This window comes from Agelaius tricolor, unplaced genomic scaffold (genome assembly GCF_023055355.1).
Source record: "Agelaius tricolor isolate 1412-34295 unplaced genomic scaffold, bAgeTri1.0.p SCAF_2, whole genome shotgun sequence".
Lineage (NCBI taxonomy): Eukaryota > Metazoa > Chordata > Aves > Passeriformes > Icteridae > Agelaius > Agelaius tricolor.
The window spans coordinates 83,595,762-83,616,047 of record NW_027269262.1 but is presented as its reverse complement, the minus strand read 5'-3'; the positions used below and the strand labels follow the sequence as shown (position 1 = coordinate 83,616,047).

General features: G+C 43.2%; 1 protein-coding gene across 1 annotated transcript; it reads left to right on the top strand.

The window, feature by feature from the left end:
* The first annotated feature begins 433 nt into the window (after positions 1–433).
* HAS2 (hyaluronan synthase 2) lies at positions 434–19,987 on the top strand. Its single transcript, XM_071421724.1, has 4 exons — positions 434–1,027; positions 9,806–10,432; positions 14,905–15,006; positions 17,001–19,987. Exons 2-4 carry the CDS (start codon positions 9,806–9,808, stop codon positions 17,931–17,933), a joined length of 1,662 nt encoding a protein of 553 aa, XP_071277825.1. The 5' UTR covers positions 434–1,027; the 3' UTR covers positions 17,934–19,987.
* Positions 19,988–20,286: the final 299 nt, after the last annotated feature.

Sequence of the window (20,286 nt, the reverse complement as noted above, 5' to 3'; positions counted from 1 at the left end):
ATCTTCCCGAGAGTGAACGGGTAAAGCAGGATTCAAAGCTGCGAAGTTCATCCATTCATAGACGCAATTCCTTTATTAATAAAAACCAGCAGCAGCAAAAAACTGTCCCAGCCGAATAGTGGCTGTGGGAGGGACAAATCCCACACCCCAAGCCTAAGGATGCAGGGAGTGGGGAAGGTGGGGGGTTCCCCCAACTGCGGGGCATGAAGAGGAAACCAGTTGGTGGCAACATATGTGTATTGTATTTCTTTGAAAAAATTTGCAACTTGGCTAATTAAATTCCTGGCGCTGAACTGGTCCTTGGCTGAGATCATGGCAATTGGGAGGGTTGGGTTTTTTTTTTTTCCTCCTTACAGGAGTTCCCTCCTTCTTCCCATCCTCCGCCTATTAAAACAAGTCAAGTCTCCCTTGTTAAAAGACCCCATAACGTGGAAGAGGCAGAAAAGCAGCAGCAGCAGCAGGAAAGAAAAAGACGTCTGGAAAATATTACCCGTTTGCTGCTGCTGCTGCTGAGAAACCTCATTGAAACAGTTACTCGGGCAGCAGCAAGGTATCACCAAAGAGACTTTATCTGATGCTGATCTCTCAAACTTTCAGACACTGCCTTGCAACTTCTCCAGGCTCCTGGCTAGCCGGGTTTGAAATAAGATCTTCAGCTTCGACCACGAGAAACTAACTCCTAATTTATTATTTCTAACTTTTTAATTATTATTATTATTATTATAACTATTATTTGGGGAAAAATCCCACAACTTTGAGCTAGAAACTGAAGCAGAGAAAGACAAATACATGATAATTGTGAAAACACGTGGGAGAAAATGAGTAGGACTGAATAGCCTTACACGATTTTTTTTATTATTTTCATTTTTAATTATTTTTTTATTTCTGAGCGTCTTATTAAGTCCCTGAAAAGTGCGATTTGTTCTTTTACCTCAAACTTGGAAACTATTCAGCGGGAGCAACGGTACGTGAGACCACACAGTTGGCTGGAGCCCCTCTATGACCAAAGGACAGAAGGACAAACAAGGTAGGTGATTTATGATTATGCTTCTGTCAGCTCAAGAGCAGAAGACCCCCTCCTCCCATCCCCACTATTCCAGGGAGGAAAGCTGGAACAAATCCCCAAAAATACGAGTGGGGCTGGGGGAGGATCTTACCGGCTCCTACGCTACACCTATTTCAGCAATGAATAGAACCGCCGTGAGGATGAATGAGGTTTTCAGCTTCAACCCCTCCTCCGTGTAATCCGTTTAAGACATTGCTGAGCTTCAAGATCTGGGGGAAAAAAAACCCGAACTCAAAAAGCCAAAAAAATCCAACCGCCCCATAAACCCTCTGAAATTAGAATAAAATCGAGCACAGGCTGGGCAGCCTCTCCGCTGATCGCAGCGGGGAAGGCGAGACCTGCTCAGAGCCCGATCCCGATTCCCTCCGGCCGCCCCTCGCCTTTGCATCCAGGGCCGGGCGGGGACGCGCCAGGAGCGGAGGGAGGGCTGGCACTGAGGGGAGGCAGGCGAGGCGGCGGACGTGGGGCTGACGTCCCGCCTCGGACAGCGCTGCCGAGCCGCCCGGGCGCCGCGCAGCGCGGGGAGGGAAGGGATGGAAGGAGGGAGGGCGGCTTCCCGCGGGAGGGCCGGGAGCCGAGGGCTGCGGGGCGGGGGCTGCCCGGAGCTCCCCGCGCCGGGCCCGCCCCGGCCGAGGGAGGGCCGCCCCGGGGCCGCGGCAGCAGCGGGGGGCGATGGCAGCGCCAGCGCGGCCGGGCCCGGTCGCTCCCGCGGGCGGGGCCCGTGACGCGGCCGCGCGGGGATCCCCGGCCCCGCCCGGTGACGCCGCCGCTCCGCCCCGTTGGATCAGGGCCGCGGCGCCGGGCCGGGGTTCCCCCGCTCCGTGTGCAGCCCGCGGCCAGCGCGGGGCCCGGCGCCTCCTGCCCGGCTGCAGAGCCCTCTGTCCCCAGCGGCCCCGCTCGGCTCCTCTGGGAGCCGCGGTGCGTGTCTGTCGGACACAGAGAGAGCCAGCTGGTCACAGCCTCGCCACACAGCATCCATAGCGATGCTGGCAGAAGGGGGCATTGGCCCTTGAGGGAGAATTTACCCCATTTCCTTGCCCCGAGAGGATCCCCTTGTAGTACAACACTCCTGATGGGCGTTGTCTTAGTCTAGAGAAGACGGAGAGGGGATCTCATTAATGTTGCATATAAATATCTCAAGGGCAGGTGCCCAGAGGATCGGTGCCAGACCCTTTTCGGTGGTGCCCAGTGACAGGACGAGCAGCAATGGCCTTAAACTAAAACACAAAAGTTTCACCTCAACAGGAGGAATAACTTCTTCACGTTGAGGATGGCAGGGCACCAAACAGGCTGCCCAGGGAGTGGTGGAGTGTCCCTCTCTGGAGACATTCCAAGCCCACCTGGCCACGTTCTTCTGTCACCTGCTCTAGGTGACCATACCTGGGCAGGGGGGTTGGACTCCACGATCTTCACAAGTCCCTTCTAACCCGAAGGGTTCTGTGGTTCTGCAGGGCTGCAGTGACCCCACATCTCTTAGGGCACAGCTGCTTCTCCATGTTTCACTCTGTTTCATAGTCTTCTGCCTTTGGGATCATTTTTCCATTGGCACCCATGCACTTTTTTGAAAGCACACATTGTGTATAACATGGGTGCCTTGAGGGTTCTTCTGAGGACTAGATAAGGGTAATAAATCTTTTTTACCCTGCATCCAAGCATAGAAAAACTCGGGTCAAGGTTTTCCCAATAGGAAGAGCTGCTCTACGGAATTCAGTGGAGTTTTTCAGGCAAGTTCACTAGGAAAAACTCAAGTCTTCATATTTGTGACATGAAAGCACATTTGCTCCATTTTGCTATTCAAGATTAGTGTATAGAGCAGCAAAGTATTCTAACCAGCAACCAGAAAACATTTCTAAACTAGATTTTTGTTTAACCACAATCCAAAATATCTGAGTAGAAATATAATTTACTTCTGGTTTCGTTTCTTGGAGCATGTGTCTGGGGATTCTTTTGGTTGGTTTTCTTTCTATTTTTTTTTTTTTTTTTGTTCATTTAACAACTAGCGTTTTATTGTGTACATGAGGGTCAAATCCAACCTGCAGCCATAGAATTCTTTCCACATTGGTTACTCAAACCCGTAGGAGATTAAATTTGAGCAGTTCCCTGGGAAACATACACTGAACAAATAGGAGATTCTTGATTTGCTGATCAAAGCTTGTGCATATAGATAGAGCTTGCCATCATCAGTAATCCTGTTCTTTACTTTTAATTTAACCTCAGAGTTAATTTTAGTCTTATGTGAGCCTTTCCAGAAGATCAATAGCATAACAAAATCTGGAAGTTATAAATAACCAAAAGTTCCAGGTACGGTAATTGTGTTGTAATAAAGGTGTACAGATGGAGCATAACTTTTCACTTTCCTCTCTGCAAGTTGTAGAATAGAAGAGGGGGTCTGGACAGCTATCTTATGCATGTGATTAATATCTACCTAGAATAATTTGTACTCCAATGATATATGATTTAATTTGCCACCAAAATAAGCCTAATAATGAATCTAAATCTTGTCTGAGGAACTGTAAGCCTCAAACACCATGTACTCCCAGAGAGTGTATACAGGCCCAGATGCAGTGTGCGCAGGCACTCACACGTGCACTCTGACACACTCGTGTCATTGAAGCAGCAGCTCTGTGGCAGCCAGTGCTGTCACTCTCATTAGTAAGGAAGTGGGTATTAAGGATTATAAAGGTTTCATTTTTCCTTTGTTTTTGTGCAAAACAGCCCTTGGTGTCTGTATGCACTTAAAGCTGTGTGTGCTGGCTTTTATGGTGCCCGCCTCACTGATCTCAGGCCTCCTGCTGAGTTAGAGTTGCTTGTTTGTTACAGACAGATCCCCACGGACCACACCTTCAGGTGAATACAGGCAAGGAAAATAGCAAGGGGTGTGTTGGTTTTTGTTGGAGTTTTTTGACTAAAACCAGTTATATGGAACTAGAGAACAGGTGGATCTCATATAGCACTAAAAAGAGTAACCTAAACCTTATGAAGAGTTTTACAGACCTCCAAAAATTTCTTGCATGATCATGATCCCCATTTTACAGGTGAGGAAGCTGTGATAGAGAAAGGTGAATTCAATTATCTAAGGTCACCCAACAGGTGAATGACAACACTAGGAGGCAAACTGAAATTGTCAAGGCCCTGATCCACTCTTAGATTCCCTAATGTAAGAAATGCAATGGTAATGCATTGACAAATTGAACAACCTTCATAAGGGAGGTTTATCTGTACAATAAATTTGTCAAAAATATACTTGCATTTTTACCTCGAGTGTCCCAGAAATAGCATCTGTTCAGAGAAAGATTTTTTTATGCCTTGTTATCTTGCAGTTACTACAGAATTGCAAGATAAAGTATCCACTGATTTCCCTCTTCAGCATAATATCTAAGTGCACACTTATCTTTAATGACACACTTACATGCTTTGCTGAATTCAAAGCCTCAGCACTAGGGTTGAATAGATATTTAAGAATGCAGCTTCCATACAGGCATGTAAAAATTAGATGTTTTCATAGGTTTTCTGTGCTCAGCACTTCTGGTTTCCACAAAGGTTCCAGACAAATCTGATCTGCAGATCTCATATGTGAGGTTGATTTGTATTATCAATTTGTTTTCAATGAGGAGGTGCTATCGAAGCTGCTGCTACAAGTGTCCCCCTTCAACGATATTGTTTGAGTTTCTATTGCATATATAACTGGACACCCAAATTGGATTCCTCCTGAATGAAACTAATTGCAAGGTGTAACTCTGGAGGACACTTTTCAGGTTTTTAGTCCATTGGGTCTGAGTATACTTAGTTCAGAGTAAAACACAAAAATGTATGGAGGGTGGAGTTAGATCCTCAGCACCAGGTGTTCCTCTTTGCAGATCTGTTGGTGTGGTATTGCACTATTTGCTGATGTGACCACAGCCCTCGATGTGTAGACAGAGGCACAACTCTTTGTAACTTTTAAAAGTGAAGGGGACTGTGGTGGGTTGACCCTGGCCTGTGCATGGTGCCCTCCCAACTGCTCGATCACTGTCCTCCTCAGCAGGATGTAGATGCAGAAAATAAGAGGGCAAAACACCTGGTATGTTGAGATAAAGGCAGCTTATAAAGCAAAGGCTGTGCATGACGCAAAGAAAAACAAAAGATTTATCTTTTACTTCTCATCAGCAGATGATGTTCAGCCACTTCCCAGGAAGTAGGGCTTCAGAACTGAAAAACAAATGTCATAACAAATGCTTCCCCCTCCTCCTTTAAGCTTTTTAATCTAAGCAGATGTCACATGGTGTGGAATATCCCTTTAGTCAGTTTGGATCAGCTGTCCTGGTTATGTTCCCTCCCAGGACCTTGCCCACTCATAGTATATTGGTGTGGGAGAAAAGGTTGGAGAGACATCCTGGATGCTGGGAGCACTGCTCAGCAGTAGCCAAAACCCTGCTGCATTAGCAACACCTTCCCAGCCACCAATACAAAGCAGAGCACTTGGATGGCTATGGGAAAAAATAATTCCACCTCAGCCAGGCCCAGTACAGGGACACAATGAGCACATTTGTGATCAAACTTTTATTACTGCCTCCTGGATAGATATTGCCTTTTTCAACTTATGGTGCGGGTTTTTCTAAATGTCTTCAGATGTTTGGAATTACTAAATGCTAATTCTGTCAAACAACCTTCCAAATCATCCAACTGTGTTAGGTGCAAACTTTCCGTGTCTCCCTCTCTTGCTTTTTAATCTTCTGAGGAAAAGCTCAGAATTGCTATGTGCCAATGTTTGAGTGTTGCATGAGAGGGGATTTCTGAGAGAGATGATGTAGTGAGATGCATCATCCCATGTGTTATAAGCAAACCATGACTTCAGTTTGACCTCCATCTGTTTGACCCCCGTCACTGGTTCCATGTCCTGTATCAATAGATGCCAGGCACCACCTGATTGCTTCCTTTGTCCTCATAGCAGCCACACAACAGAGGGTGCAGAATTGAACAGGCTGCAGATAATATTGATATCTTCTGGCACCAGTACCACATTGGTTTTCTGGATATCTATTTGCCCCTATTCAGTATTAGTAACAAATAAGCTTTTTCTGTCTCTTTGCCTCCTGACTTCATAAAGGGATGAGCTATCTTCAGGCCCTGTTACTCTCAGAGATGCATGAAAGCTGATTAATAGCCATGTGGATGAACTCTGCCACAGGATTTTGGAGGAAGAAAAATTGGTACTTTAGCATGGAGGTCACCAGTGTTCTTTGCTGAGTAAAAGCCCAGTTCAAAACAAAACATAAGAACCTGCTGACTTTCAGTCAAGTGTCTAGATCTTAGATCTTAAAAGTTAGATCTAGGTACCATAACTACAGTAAATGCTAGTCTAAATATTTTCAGAATAGAGAAAACTGAAGCATATTTTGCCATGTTGTTCTAATTTGAGATCTAAGGCATTATTCAGTCTGAGAAAGGAGTGTGATCTCTAGTGCTGCAGTTAATACCCCAATCATTAGATGTACTGTGTATCAGTCATTCATTAACCTGATGTTTTTCATGAAAGCATTGGTAGAATACTACAACTTTTAGTTATGCCAGTTGTTCATAATAATGTAAATTCACCTTCATCACAAAGGAGAAATATTCTTTTTGTATATATAGCTGGCTTTATCAGGATGCCAAGAGACACAATACCAAACAGTTCACCAGGTGGACTCTGATGTCAAGTACATGCAAGGGTTCATTTCTTGGTCATGCTTTTCCATAGCAGCCTCCAAAGAAAGGCACTCCTTGCCTGCTACTGTACAGTCACTACAAGGCACATTTATTCTTGGCACTGCTTTGTGAATCAAAATGTGTGACTGAATCAGCAGCAGCCTGCACAGCATCAGGATTTAGCATATGGCTTTCACATTTCACTTCTACAAGATGGGCTGGTGAGCACTGCTCAGTTCATCCCTGAAAGGAAAGAGATGAAACATCACAACACCAAATTGCTCAGCAGTAGACTTTGGAGGCTCTTTACATACACTCACCTTGTGCATGCAAACCTTGGGTCTGCTTGCTGGGGCCTGTGTAAAACTCATACTGGGTTCAGCTCCACGGGGTTAGGTGAAGGTGCCTATAAGGGATTTAGGTACCCAAATTGCAGGATAGAATTATTATATTTCACTGTGTCAGGCCAGGCTAGATACTCATAACAGCACTGTCTGATCTGAAAGTCCCTGAAGCAGCTGCTGCCTAGCCTCAGTATCAGTATTTGATTCAGCAGTTCATTTTTGGTCCCAGACTTGTACAAGCATCATTTCCTTTTTAACTTCTTGGCTTAATTCTTGGAGATGGGTGGAGAGTTTTTGGCTTCTTTGCCATTGTTTGGGCATGTTAAATTTGATAAAGATCATTTCTGCTGGGCAAGCTATCAATACCTCATGTTAAATCTTGAGACTATTGAGCAACTTTTCCAGTTCCCCTGAGATTCAGTCAATTAAAAGACTATACATAAAACCCTCAATTGCACATACAAAGGGAAAAATTTCTTTGATGAAAGCCAGGAATTTAGATCAAAACACTTTTTATTTTCCTAAGGTTGACAGAGGAAAGGAAAAAGAAATGTTGTTTTATTAACACCAGAAATTAATTTCTTGGTCTTAAAAGACTGGATTTTTGCAGAGAGAGAGGATCTGTGCTGTAATGATAAAGTCAGAGAATTTGGTTTTGTTTCTTTTCCTTTTGTGCAGAGGCACTTCATAGGTAGAGCAAAACAATAGCAAATTAATGTAAAAGATACCTGCTACAGTATATGGTCATTCAAATGTAGCCACTCCAGATCTTAATGTAAAACCTGTTTATTTTAGCCATATAATTCTTCATGTAAGCAGACTTTAGGACCCCAAATGGGAAAGCAGAGTATAAGTGCACCATTAATGAGACATTTACCTTGATGTTTGTAACATTTTGCATGCTTGAGGGATTAGTAAACAGACAGACTATTTTACTTCGAGGTAATCTAGAGGGGATCCATTACTTAATCTGTTTTCTAAAGCAAGTCTATTTTGGGCACTGAGTTTCAATTCACCTATAGTGGTGGTAAGCATAAGCTGTCTTTTATTAGGCATCTTTATGACCCCTGCTGTGAAAGATTTTCAGACAGGCCAGAACAGGGAGGGTCCCTTTTGCTGGTGGATGATTACAACACCTGTCAGAGCCCAGCCTTAAGTATTCAAGGAAGTCCTAGAGCTAGGGTCTGATTTCTTTAACAGTGCCTCCAAATATACATTTAAGAGGCTTCCTCCTGTCTTGAAATTTAAGACCCTAAATAGCCAATGGAAAAAGACAAAGTCTTTGTAACCTCAAACTTCATGCTTGCCTAGTTTATTTTTATGTTGTAAGTGATTCTGTGTTGACTTTTTTGTTCCGAGCCTGTAGCTTTTCAGACATATACATAGCTGATGACAGCTATGCTGCTGTGTCTTGGAAGTCATTTTTCAAGGAAGAGTTAAAAACATATATGATGTAAGGAAGTCCTGTTCCAACTTCAACTTTGGCCAACAGATGGTGAAACAAACATGAGCAGCAGATGAGTGAGATGATAACAGCAGGGAAAATATGAATAATAGCAAAAAACCACAAATATTAAATCTATTACTCTGAGAGGACCTAATTTAGCAAAATATTCAAGCATGAGCTTTATTGACTTGCAACACACTTGCTGGATTAGCCTTAAACAGACATCACCTGTTTTATGTCCTTCACATAAAATGCATCTATTGACAGAAAATATTGTCATTAACTTCTTACAATTCTGAGAAAGCTGTTGCATAAAATGGGTGATGTGATTGTCAGAAAAGGTATTTAGGTTGCAATAGAGTCCACCTGCCTGCCTGCCCATACTGTTTATTTGTTTCAAGAATGCCAGAGCACCCTCCATGCCAGCCACTTGCTCCATAGCCCAGAGTTTAGGTTAGAAGATTTTACAGCCAGGTAAGCTAAATATGTAGAAGTGATCAGAATCAGTTATGTCCTAGAGAATTTCTGAGTCCAGGGTGGAGTGTTGGCTCTGTTAAATTTATGCATATTTTTGCCACAGACTTAATCTCAGTTAAGCTTTAGCCCCGATACACTCATGCTTACATGTGCATGTATCTATGTACACAACTATATGAATAATGCATTTTTGCAATGGTATTGAGAAGGCCTTTTAAAGCAGATGTCTGATTATATAAATATAAATTATATATATAGGCAGACATCTGTTTAAAAAAATTATAAATACATTCAGGCATCTGTTTTAAGAATGTCTTTCCAATATTTTTGCAAACATAACTAAGAGACAGAAACAATTCAGGGTGGGATACAGTCGTGACATGGATGGGGGATGAGGAGGGGCTGCCCAGACATTCAGCTGTTCCTGTCCCCTGTGACCATACAAAGTGAGTGGTGGCCCAAAAGCCCCTTCTCCAACCTCCTCAGGATAATATGACAGAGTGTCTTATCCAACCAGTCCAGGCTGCCAAAATAAGGTCCTGACACAAATAGCACCTTCTGTGAGGGCACTGTGAATAGCAGAAATCATCTCTGCTCCATTAAGTCTGTTTGGATTGTACTTTACATGGGGGAAGTCCTGCAAAGAGCTGTTCAGTTGAGCAAGGGGATGCAGTGAGTCTGTGAGCCAGAAGCTCAGGGTGTATCTGTGGATGCTGAGATCTGTGTTGCAGCCACGTGACCCCTTATGATGTCTTATACCAGCAAGTGGTGGCTCTGCTAATGGGTTTCCCTACTTCTTTGCAGATGTATTGTGAGAGGTTTATATGTATCCTGAGAATACTTGGAACCACACTCTTCGGGGTGTCCCTCCTGCTGGGAATCACCGCTGCTTACATTGTGGGCTACCAGTTCATCCAAACAGACAACTACTACTTCTCCTTTGGACTCTATGGTGCTATCCTGGCATCACATCTCATCATCCAAAGCCTGTTTGCCTACCTAGAGCACAGGAAAATGAAACGGTCGCTAGAGACTCCAATCAAACTGAACAAAACAGTTGCCCTCTGTATTGCTGCCTATCAAGAAGATCCTGACTACTTAAGAAAATGTTTACTCTCTGTAAAAAGATTGACCTACCCTGGAATTAAAGTTGTTATGGTCATTGATGGGAACTCAGAAGACGACGTTTACATGATGGACATTTTCACTGAAATCATGGGTAGGGACAGTTGTGCCACTTATATCTGGAGTAATAACTTCCATGACAAAGGTCCTGGTGAGACAGAGGAGTCTCACAGAGAGAGCATGCAACACGTATCTCAGCTGGTCCTGTCCAACAAAAGTGTTTGCATCATGCAGAAATGGGGTGGAAAAAGAGAAGTAATGTACACAGCATTCAAAGCACTGGGGAGAAGTGTGGATTATGTACAGGTAGGTATTAGAGCACCAGGTCAGTGCCAATTCAAACACACTTTGAAAGAAAGCAGCTTTTGTATATTTTGTGCAGCATGTTAGAGGCCATCCTAGTCCCTGATGAACACAGTGCTCCTTTCAGTCTGTTTGGAAACAGCTTGACCGTTAAAAGGGTATTTTGCTACCTTTTAAAATGGCCAGTCTATCTGTGACAGTTTTAAATTTGTGCACCAGCTATGGGAGAAGTCTGAAATCCTTCCCCTGCCTTCAGTACTGCCCCTTCATTCAAATGGTTTTGCTTCAGACAAAGCCAATGACCTCCTGGAAGCCCCATCTCCTGTGAGGGAAGGTCTCGGGTAAGGCTTTATTTTGTGAGTTTGTTAGTGGCCCCATATATGAGCAGACAGACAGGTATTTGGTCTCACTAGGGAATATCTTGGAGAAGTGGTGAAGTCTGTAAAAAAGATGGGGATATATTTTAAAGGCTTTGAAGGCCATGTGGAGTATTCAATAAAAGGGTCAATGTGTAGATTTGAAAGAAAATTTCTTCAGCTAAAGCCTGAAGGAGCTTTTGCTTCATCACTTACAGCTGCATTACCTCACTCACTGCAACTTGGCCTTTAAGGCCCTTATGACACACTACTCACTTAAAAATGAATTAGGCTGGGTCCTCTCTCCCTGTTTCCAAAGCAGCAGAGGCACATTTCTTTCCAGCTGCCTTGGATCCCCTGAAACATTGTCTATGTTTTTGCCTTACTTGCATGGATTCCTCGCTCCTGCAAACAGCTCTGCTGACTGTGGGAAGGGGAAAGGGTCATGTGTGGAGGAAGGCGGGTGGGATCAGATACTCTGGCTGGACACTGAGGACCCTTTCTTAGAAATCTAGGCCAAGAAGGCTCATTTCACTAATCCCACTGAATAGGAGATGATTTTCCTAAAGAACCACCCTCAGTTCTTCCAAGCTTCTCCCACAGTCAGAGCATCCAGCAGTCTCCTGCAGTGGAGCAGCAGCTCCCCGCGAGGTGCTCTCTGCTGGCTCAGGGCAGCTGCATGGCTGAGCCACTTGTGTTTCTGGGGCCTGTGCCCAGCCTTGTGTGGGTGTGTGTGCATGCTCTGCACAGCACAGCATCCACGTGCAGTGTCCCAGGGACCTGGAGAGGCTGCCAGGAGCTGGGCTGAGAGCAGCGAGTCTTCAGTGCACAGGAGGGGCAGAAACTGAAGAGTGCCAGGAACTGCTCTGTTATTGGAGCTAGGAGAGTCAAGCCAAGATTTAAAACCCATCCTCCACCACTTCCCAAACTGAAACTGATTTATTCTTTCAAAACAATGGGCTTAAGCTCTCCATTGTCTGTGCTTTGGTTTTGTGCTGTGAGGAACTATGATGGGATAAAAATGCTGATTTTCTTTATTAGCATGGGTTTATAAACACACAGACATACTGGATTGCAGAGAAAGAAGGCAGAGAGAAAGCAGATTCATTGCAAGTTTCCTCCCTCAGTTCAGCTCTTGTATTTTTCAGGGAACCTGGAAAAAGTGTTTCTATTTCAATAGTCATAGCATAAATTCAGAAAATAGGAGATATTTCAGTTAACACTCCAGACCTGGCTCAGAAGGTCTAATGAATTTTTCAGACAGAGACTGTAGTGCTGCTGTAAGCACAGTCTGCAGTAGTGACTGATGCCACAGTCACATCTACAGTCACATCTGTAGTAGAAATGCAGCCCCTTGGTGGCCCTGGCTACTGCAGAGTCATAAAAGTGCAGCTAAAATGTGGCTCTGTTTTATGAATAAATAAAGGTTGAGATATTTCAAATGGTCCTTTGGGGAGACCCAGGGTAAATTACTTTAAACAAGCCCTATATTTCAAGGGCTAAGCAGTCTGCATCAATGATTAAGCACTTTTTAAAGTGGCCAGTCAGCACCACTGCCCACCCTCAAAATTGTAGGCCTTACAGACACCCTGGAATTATGAACAGGCAATCATAAACAGTCAGACCAGTGCAGATAACAAGCTGTTACTCAGTAGTGGTGTTTCATTAAGTACTGCAAACTGCTATGAAGGCTTGTTTCCATCCTAGAAGAGTTTATGAGTGTGCAAGTAATCAGGTGGAGGAGTTAAACTGGCAGGTATTATCAGTGCAGAGTTGTGAGGTAACAGGGTGCAATTCATCTTGGCTTGATGGAGGTGCCTGTGTGGACAGTCCAGTGCAGGCTGAACTCAGAGCAGCTTGGATAAACTGTCACTGCCTATAGCAAGAACAGCTCCCTTAAGGTCAGTTGTTCCTCTTATGTAACTCTGTGACCCAAAGCAGGGATGTTTGGGTCACTCAGCCCTTATGTGGAAAGAAGGCAAATTGTCTCTTGGGCTGTCCTGTGCACACCCTGGCTAGGCAGGTGTCCGTGTTTATTTGGGCTTCTAAGTGTCTGTGTTTCTCTGGGTGGTCCTCTGTTCACCTGCAAAAACCTCATCCAGACGGAAAATGATGGCTTGTTAGATTTGTCCCAGAAACTCAGACATACCCACTGTGCTGGCATGCCCAGGATGTGTGATGGTGTTTTGTTAAAAAAAACCCCTAGTGTTTCCAGGATTCCTCATCCCTATATTAGTGATGTGGCTCATGGGCAGGCCTTTCTGCTGCAGGTAAATACATCTAATGGGGTGGGAGTGCTCAAGTGGCAGGTGCTGGAGGGAAAGCAGAGGGGCTGGGAGGCAGCTGATCCCAGCCCACCACTCATGGTCACAAGAAATGACATGCCTGTCACTGCCTGAGGACCCTGGGAATTCAGTAAACTACAGATTCCCTGTGCAAAGCACTCAGCAACAGGTTTGTCCAGGAAGACCCAAATAAAAGTATAGGCATTGTTTTCCCTCATTGTTTTGCTCCCTTTCTATCACCCAGTGCTGCCACTGATGACAGCTTTCCACTAAAGCTGGAGTCAGGCCTTGGCCAGGTTACAAAGATGCTGTGGGATGAGGCCATTGAGGAGGGGAGATGGATGCATCAAGTTAGTGGGAGCTGGAGATGCTTGTGGCTTTTCTCCTGACAGAGATATGAAAGCTTTCATCACCTTTCTCCTCTTGGCCCACTCTGAGTGAGTGTGGAGGGGAGCATGTTGGCAGAGTCCCAGCTCATCCCAAACTGTGCAGTCCAACTATCCTGGGTAACCTCTCCTCTTGAGTCTGGTCCAGAGCAAAGCCCCAGTGCTCTCCTCTCACTTCATAGAGCAAATGTAAAGGTTACCTCTCCCCTGGAGTGACAGGGCTTAGAAAGTTTGCATGAAAGGACACCAAAATTAGGATACCCATTACAAAGCCTCAGCAGAATCTGTCTTAATATGCTGTTTAGGCAGAGCTACTGACTTGCTCCTACTGACCCTGTCTGAAGTCACAGGAATGCAACATGGGGACAAACGGGAGGCAGTATGAGAATTTGTAGGGTGGGATTCAGCCAGTCAGAGGGGTGTTTCTGGGACAGTCTCTGCTCCAGTTCCTGGGTGTCTGTGAAATGAGTTCACACACGATGTGGCCAGTTCTTCCAGCTGCAGCAACTGCAGCAAGGAAACACCCTCTTGTATTAGACAGGCTGCAGCCCGAGTCATTCTCCTCAGAGTGAACGAGAGCAATGCCAGCTATCTCACAGACCAGCCAGCCTGTCTGAGCCCTCCTCCTACTCTCCAGGGGAAAGCCAATTTCCTAATGTACACAGTGTTTAGTTGACTAGGAGTGTTTGTGTAGCTGAAATGCCTTGTGTGTCATTTACTTCTGCCTTGGTCTTTTGGAGTACTGAACTTCGAGACTCATGCCTTCTGGCCTTATATAACTTTTTAAAAGAATGCTAGAGAAAAATAGCAAATAATTTCTCTTTTCAAATGTCAAATCCCTGCACTACTAATAACACATCATGCATCTAAAATTAAAAATTAGTTTGTTCTGAAATATAAGATACATATTTTACATGAATTGCTAAACCCTTCTGTGAGTGAAAGAACAATTAGGTTTCTTCCCAGACTCCTACTTGGCTTTTTTTCTTTTTAATAACAAGTGCCTGGGATTTAACTCCTTGCTCTTTCCCTCATATGGCAGTGGGAAACATTTGACCAGAGTGCTCCAACTGTGCAGCTGATGCAGAGAAATTCAATGTTAGAGCACAACAGGAATCTGCTGCACACCCACAGACACCATCTTATTCTGCAGTGCCCATATCTTATTCAAATAAGCCCGTCCAGTGTGCCAGTAAAACAAATGGAGCTGATACAGAGGATTGTTTGTGTGCACAGCCTTAACCAGCTCTGTGTTTTGTGCAGCACTGTGCCTTGCTGCCTGGTACAAGTGACCTTTAACAGAAGTATCAGTGCAGACTTCAAAGTCAGATTTAATTGCATTCAGGAGAATATGCATTTAGAGTCATTATAATCACTTGCATGATTTTTATTTTCTTCTGTAGTGAACTCCTTAACCCATTTTTGTTCTTGTTTTTTCGTACTTGTAGGTCTGTGATTCAGATACAATGCTTGATCCAGCCTCATCAGTGGAGATGGTAAAAGTTTTAGAAGAAGATCCAATGGTTGGAGGAGTTGGAGGTGATGTGCAGGTGAGTACAACAATTTTCAGATTAACAGAGGTGTTTCAGCAACTATTTGCATTGCAACAGATTCCTCTGCCTGAAATAGCATTAAGTATAATTTATGTATATATACTATATGCATATATATATAACATGTGATGCCATTATAGATGCTCTTATCATACCTTAACCTTTTTGTCCATTGAATGGAAACTCTTCTTGGATGTGAGCACTGTATGGTTTTACATCCATAGCAAGCAAAAAAAAAAATATTCTGCACCTATATGTGAAAAGGGGGGCACTGGCATTGTCAGGATTGTTGTGGCATCTTTGAGTCTCTGGGTATAGCTACTTGCTCAAGGTACCAAAGAAAAGATATAGGGGGGCAGGAAATTGAGAACAGGTGTCCCATAGCCATGTCCAGCAACCTCAAGCACTTCAATTATATTACTACTGGCAGCCAAGATTGTTAGAAATAAAAAATACCTTTGAAACGCTCTGCACTGTGCACTCTGTGTGTTACTGGGTCTCCCATCTCTGTCAAGCAGGGCAATAGAAAACTTCCAAGTCAGACCAGCTCCATGTGTGTTAGGATTTTCAGCATTACTGAGTTTGGCTGATTGCTACAGCAAAAGGCTGGTGGTACCTTTTGACACAACTCCTTCTGCTGCAATTTATAAAGAGAAATGTGTATGAATATTTCTGTTAGCCTTGAGATGAATCCCCTGTACTCAGTTGGGCTTTTTATGTGAGACAGAGGAGAAAGAGCTATATAAATGAACAAGAACTTGCTAATGAACGCCCAAGTAGTCAGAAGTATTTCAGGCATGTGGCTCATAACTGCAGAAATTAGGATTCCCACAGAAACCTGAATAGCTTTGGAGCTCTAGACTGACCACAAACCAGGCGACACAGCCCATGCATGTGAAATTCCAGGCATGTGTGAGTACAAGTGAAGGGAGGCAGGACAGGTTCAGCTGTGACAGTGAAGGTTCATAAGCATCTGCATTGGGAAGGACGTGTGTCCTCTTTGAGGAAAGGTGACAGAATGAAGGCTTTGGCCTTTTTTTTTCCCCAGTTCATTTTCCAGCATACACTCAGCAAGCCCTGCTGCTTCTAATATGTTCTGGAATAAAAACTGACAGAAATTAGGACCATCAGAGCAAAAGAATATTTTTCTAGTTGCAGGGCAATGTTTTATAGTTGTAGGAGGCCAAAGATCCACACGCTTCCTTGTCACATCCTTTGGCACAAGGTGTGTGTTGAGAACCTGTATGTGAAGCCATGGACTTGTGCATCTGCACGCGCTCATGCCTCCGCTGGGTGCTCAGACTCAATGTGCAGCTGGGCTGTGCAGAAGAGAAAGACTGAGATGTTTGTGTGGGCCTGAGGAAGGCTGTACTGGAGTATTGCCATATGTCGTGGGACAAGGTAACAGGCTGGTACTGCAGAGACAGAACAGGTTGCTCCTCAAAGGAATGCTAGACATGGGGACACAGTTCAAGGTTAAACCTCTAAGGTCAGGCTTTGCCCTACAAAAATGTAGGGCAAAGACCATGTGTTCTGCTTTTCTCATTCTCCAGCATAGTTTTAGGAGGGCTGGAAGGAGTCCTGTGAGCCCCAAAGATGTGTATGGGCAGGAAAGCAGCAGGAGGCCATGAACTCACCAGCTCTTCTTGGTAAAATCTAAATCCAGAAGGTCTAACTGGGGGCAAAAGGGAAGGAAAAATGAGACAGAAAGTAAGGAAATTTCATTGTGGAGAATAGGAAAGGTTGCAAGGAAAAAAAGAACCTCTTGGTGAAACAGAAATTTAAAGGTTTCATCTCACCCTTCCTGTCAATGTCCTGGCTGAAATGTTTGTATAGCTCCTAGGTTTGCCTTGAGTTGAACACAGGAGTGAGGTTCCCACCACAATTCATCTAATGGTGCTCTAATCTCAGCAAACTCCTTATTGATCCAATGTGCACATTTTCTGTTTTAAGAGCTCATCTAAAAGGAAAACTGTTTTTTTATTTTGCAGATTTTGAACAAATATGATTCCTGGATCTCCTTTCTGAGCAGCGTGAGATACTGGATGGCATTTAACATCGAAAGAGCCTGTCAGTCCTACTTTGGCTGTGTACAGTGCATCAGTGGACCTCTGGGAATGTACAGAAACTCTTTACTCCATGAATTTGTGGAAGATTGGTACAATCAAGAGTTTATGGGCTCCCAGTGCAGCTTTGGAGATGACAGGCATCTAACTAACAGAGTGCTAAGTCTGGGCTATGCAACAAAATACACAGCTAGATCCAAGTGCCTTACGGAAACACCGATAGAGTATCTCAGGTGGCTGAATCAGCAGACCCGCTGGAGTAAATCCTACTTTAGGGAGTGGCTTTATAATGCCATGTGGTTCCACAAGCACCATTTGTGGATGACCTATGAAGCTGTAATCACTGGATTCTTTCCTTTCTTCCTTATTGCCACAGTCATTCAGCTCTTCTACAGGGGAAAAATCTGGAACATTCTGCTCTTCCTGTTGACAGTTCAGTTAGTTGGCCTGATAAAGTCTTCCTTTGCCAGCTTCCTTAGGGGCAACATTGTCATGGTTTTCATGTCACTCTACTCAGTGTTGTACATGTCAAGTTTACTGCCAGCAAAGATGTTTGCAATTGCCACGATAAACAAAGCAGGGTGGGGCACGTCAGGAAGGAAAACCATTGTAGTTAATTTTATAGGACTCATTCCAGTCTCCATTTGGTTTACAATCCTCCTAGGTGGCGTAATTTTCACTATTTACAAGGAATCAAAAAAGCCATTTTCTGAGTCAAAACAGACAGTTCTCATCATTGGCACAATACTCTATGCATGTTACTGGGTTTTGCTTTTGACTTTGTACATGGTTCTTATCAACAAATGTGGCAGGCGGAAGAAAGAGCAACAACACTACGACATGGTGCTAGACGTATGATGTTTCCGTGGGAAGTTACCCAGAGTTGTAAAGCAACCCAACGACCTTGTAGTATCTGTGGCATCAGACATATGTTGCCAAGGGAAATGGATCACTGCTGCTGGGAATAGGACACTTTTATTCCTCTGGGTTCATTTTCATCCTGCCAAAGTAAGGAAAAAAAAAAAGAAAAAAAAAAAGAAAAAAAAAAGTTTCTTTGTTTCCAAGGGGGGGAAGGACGCAAACCACACAGTTACGACCTGTTCACAAGAAAAGGGGAGAACTTCTGTGTTTATGCACTTTTTTTTATTGTGCATATGCCTGACAGTGTTACGTTCTATATACCTCACTGGTCATGCTTATGTGTGTGGACAGAAAGAAAGGGAGTTTGGAGAATCAAGAAAAGGACTGTACAACCCCTTGCAACCTAATTTATGAACTTCTCATTTTTATAGTTCTGTTTATAGGAAGGGTCTTTTGTTTTAGGCTGCCAAATGTAATGCCAAAGGTAAATTTTAAGAGGCCATTGGCTGAGCTGTATTTTTATATTATTGTATTATTTGTGTGTGTGTATTTTTAAGCCAACTTTTTTTTTAAATCACATATTTTATATTTTACTATCTGCCAAAAAAAGCTGCCTCCCCAACATTTTGTTCTTTAGCCTTTTTTAATATATTTGGGGACAAAAAAATCATACATTCTCCCCCCCAAATTTCTGCTGAAATAATATTGTTCATAACAGAAAGAATAAAAAGTCTCTCTACATTTTTGCAACTAATGAATGGTTATTTCTGTGAAAAAGCATTTAAATGTGCTCTTTTAAGACATTTATTAGGAAAGGCGCAAAATTTTCAGGTTTTGCATACAAACACATTTGTGCATAAAAAAAGGCCAAAGGGGTAGATATGTGCAATTTGAGGGTTTTGTTTTGATAACATTGTAAAAGGGAAATTTGCTTCTCTACTGAGAACTTAATATCCCTGGCATGCAAAATAAACCATAAAGCAAGGCAGGCCTCCATGCCACGGGAAAAGACATTGCTATGGAAAGCATCCCACTGATTTTATATGGGACCTGAGCAGTCAAAAACTTCTGACTTAGAAAAATCTTGGGCACATGAAACTGCTATTGAATTCACTGATGGTCCTAGCTATCCATAATCTACTACTACCAAGCAAAGAGTTCAGGTTTTTATTAAAAAAAAAATAAACAGGGAAGGAAAAACTTACCAACACTTTCAAAATGTGTGTGTTGTACTATAAAACTTCTGCAGAGTCCTTCATACAGTTTACAGAAAATAAACACATCCCCTTCTCTGACATCCAGTGTAATACAGACCCCAGTACTGAGCCCAATAATTTGTTTTTGACTACAGCATATCTACCAGAAAAGAAGCCAATTTTTTTAGCAGAAAACATCAAGCCTTAGCAAATGCATCACTTCCTTGGTGCCTAATAATCAGTCCTGGACATTTATTTTGGACCATAGTTTTGAGAAATAATATTCAGGACTAAATTCTGCAGTCCTTCACCAGCCAAAGGAATGTGGCATTGAGCCCTAATATACTTTATAAAGAGCAACAGAAAGACCAGCTGCCCTTCTTAGATTCTGGTTTTAAAAGCACTGTGGTAAAGCAGAAATCGGCATATGATGCTTAAAGAACTTAGAAGCATTTTCAGCTTCTCTTTTTTATGCAGACATGAATAGATTCTGCTGTAGAATGAACTGCACACACACTACCTTGTTGTCTGATTATCTTGAGGTACATGATTGCTTGAAAGTCATACTAATGTTATGTTAATGATTGGAGAGTTGATTCATGTTGATTACAAAATAGAACAGTATTAAAAAAAGCAAGAGAAACGGTAAAAATCAAAAAAACTTGACTATGCCTTTTAACTATTTATGATGTAAGTTAAAGCTTGGGTTAACATTCAAATGTCAAATAAATCTTCTCATTCTATAAAAAGATTGAATTAATTGCCTGTATTTATTCTAGCAATTATTCAATGTATTTCCAATATAGGTTGTATAGTATAATTGTTACTTTCATAAATAAAATATTTTTGATAAGATTATGACTAATTGATGGTATTTCTCACCAGCACTTTTACTTTGAAGCCATAAATCTGCACAGTTTGAAGGCTGTTGTTCTAATGTCACCAGCCTGATTTCCAAGAGGGAGTTTACCATGGAGCACCTGTGGAGTGCAGGTGGCTGGGGCTGGTCCCTGCTCTGAGAGGCAGCACGGGGCATAGGCAGCACTCAGAGTCTGTGCCAGCAGCTGCTAGATCAATTCAGTCAAAACACTTCCTTCCCTTTTTCCTCAGCTTCCTGATTTACAAAACAGGAATAGCAATCCAACTTCCTTTTG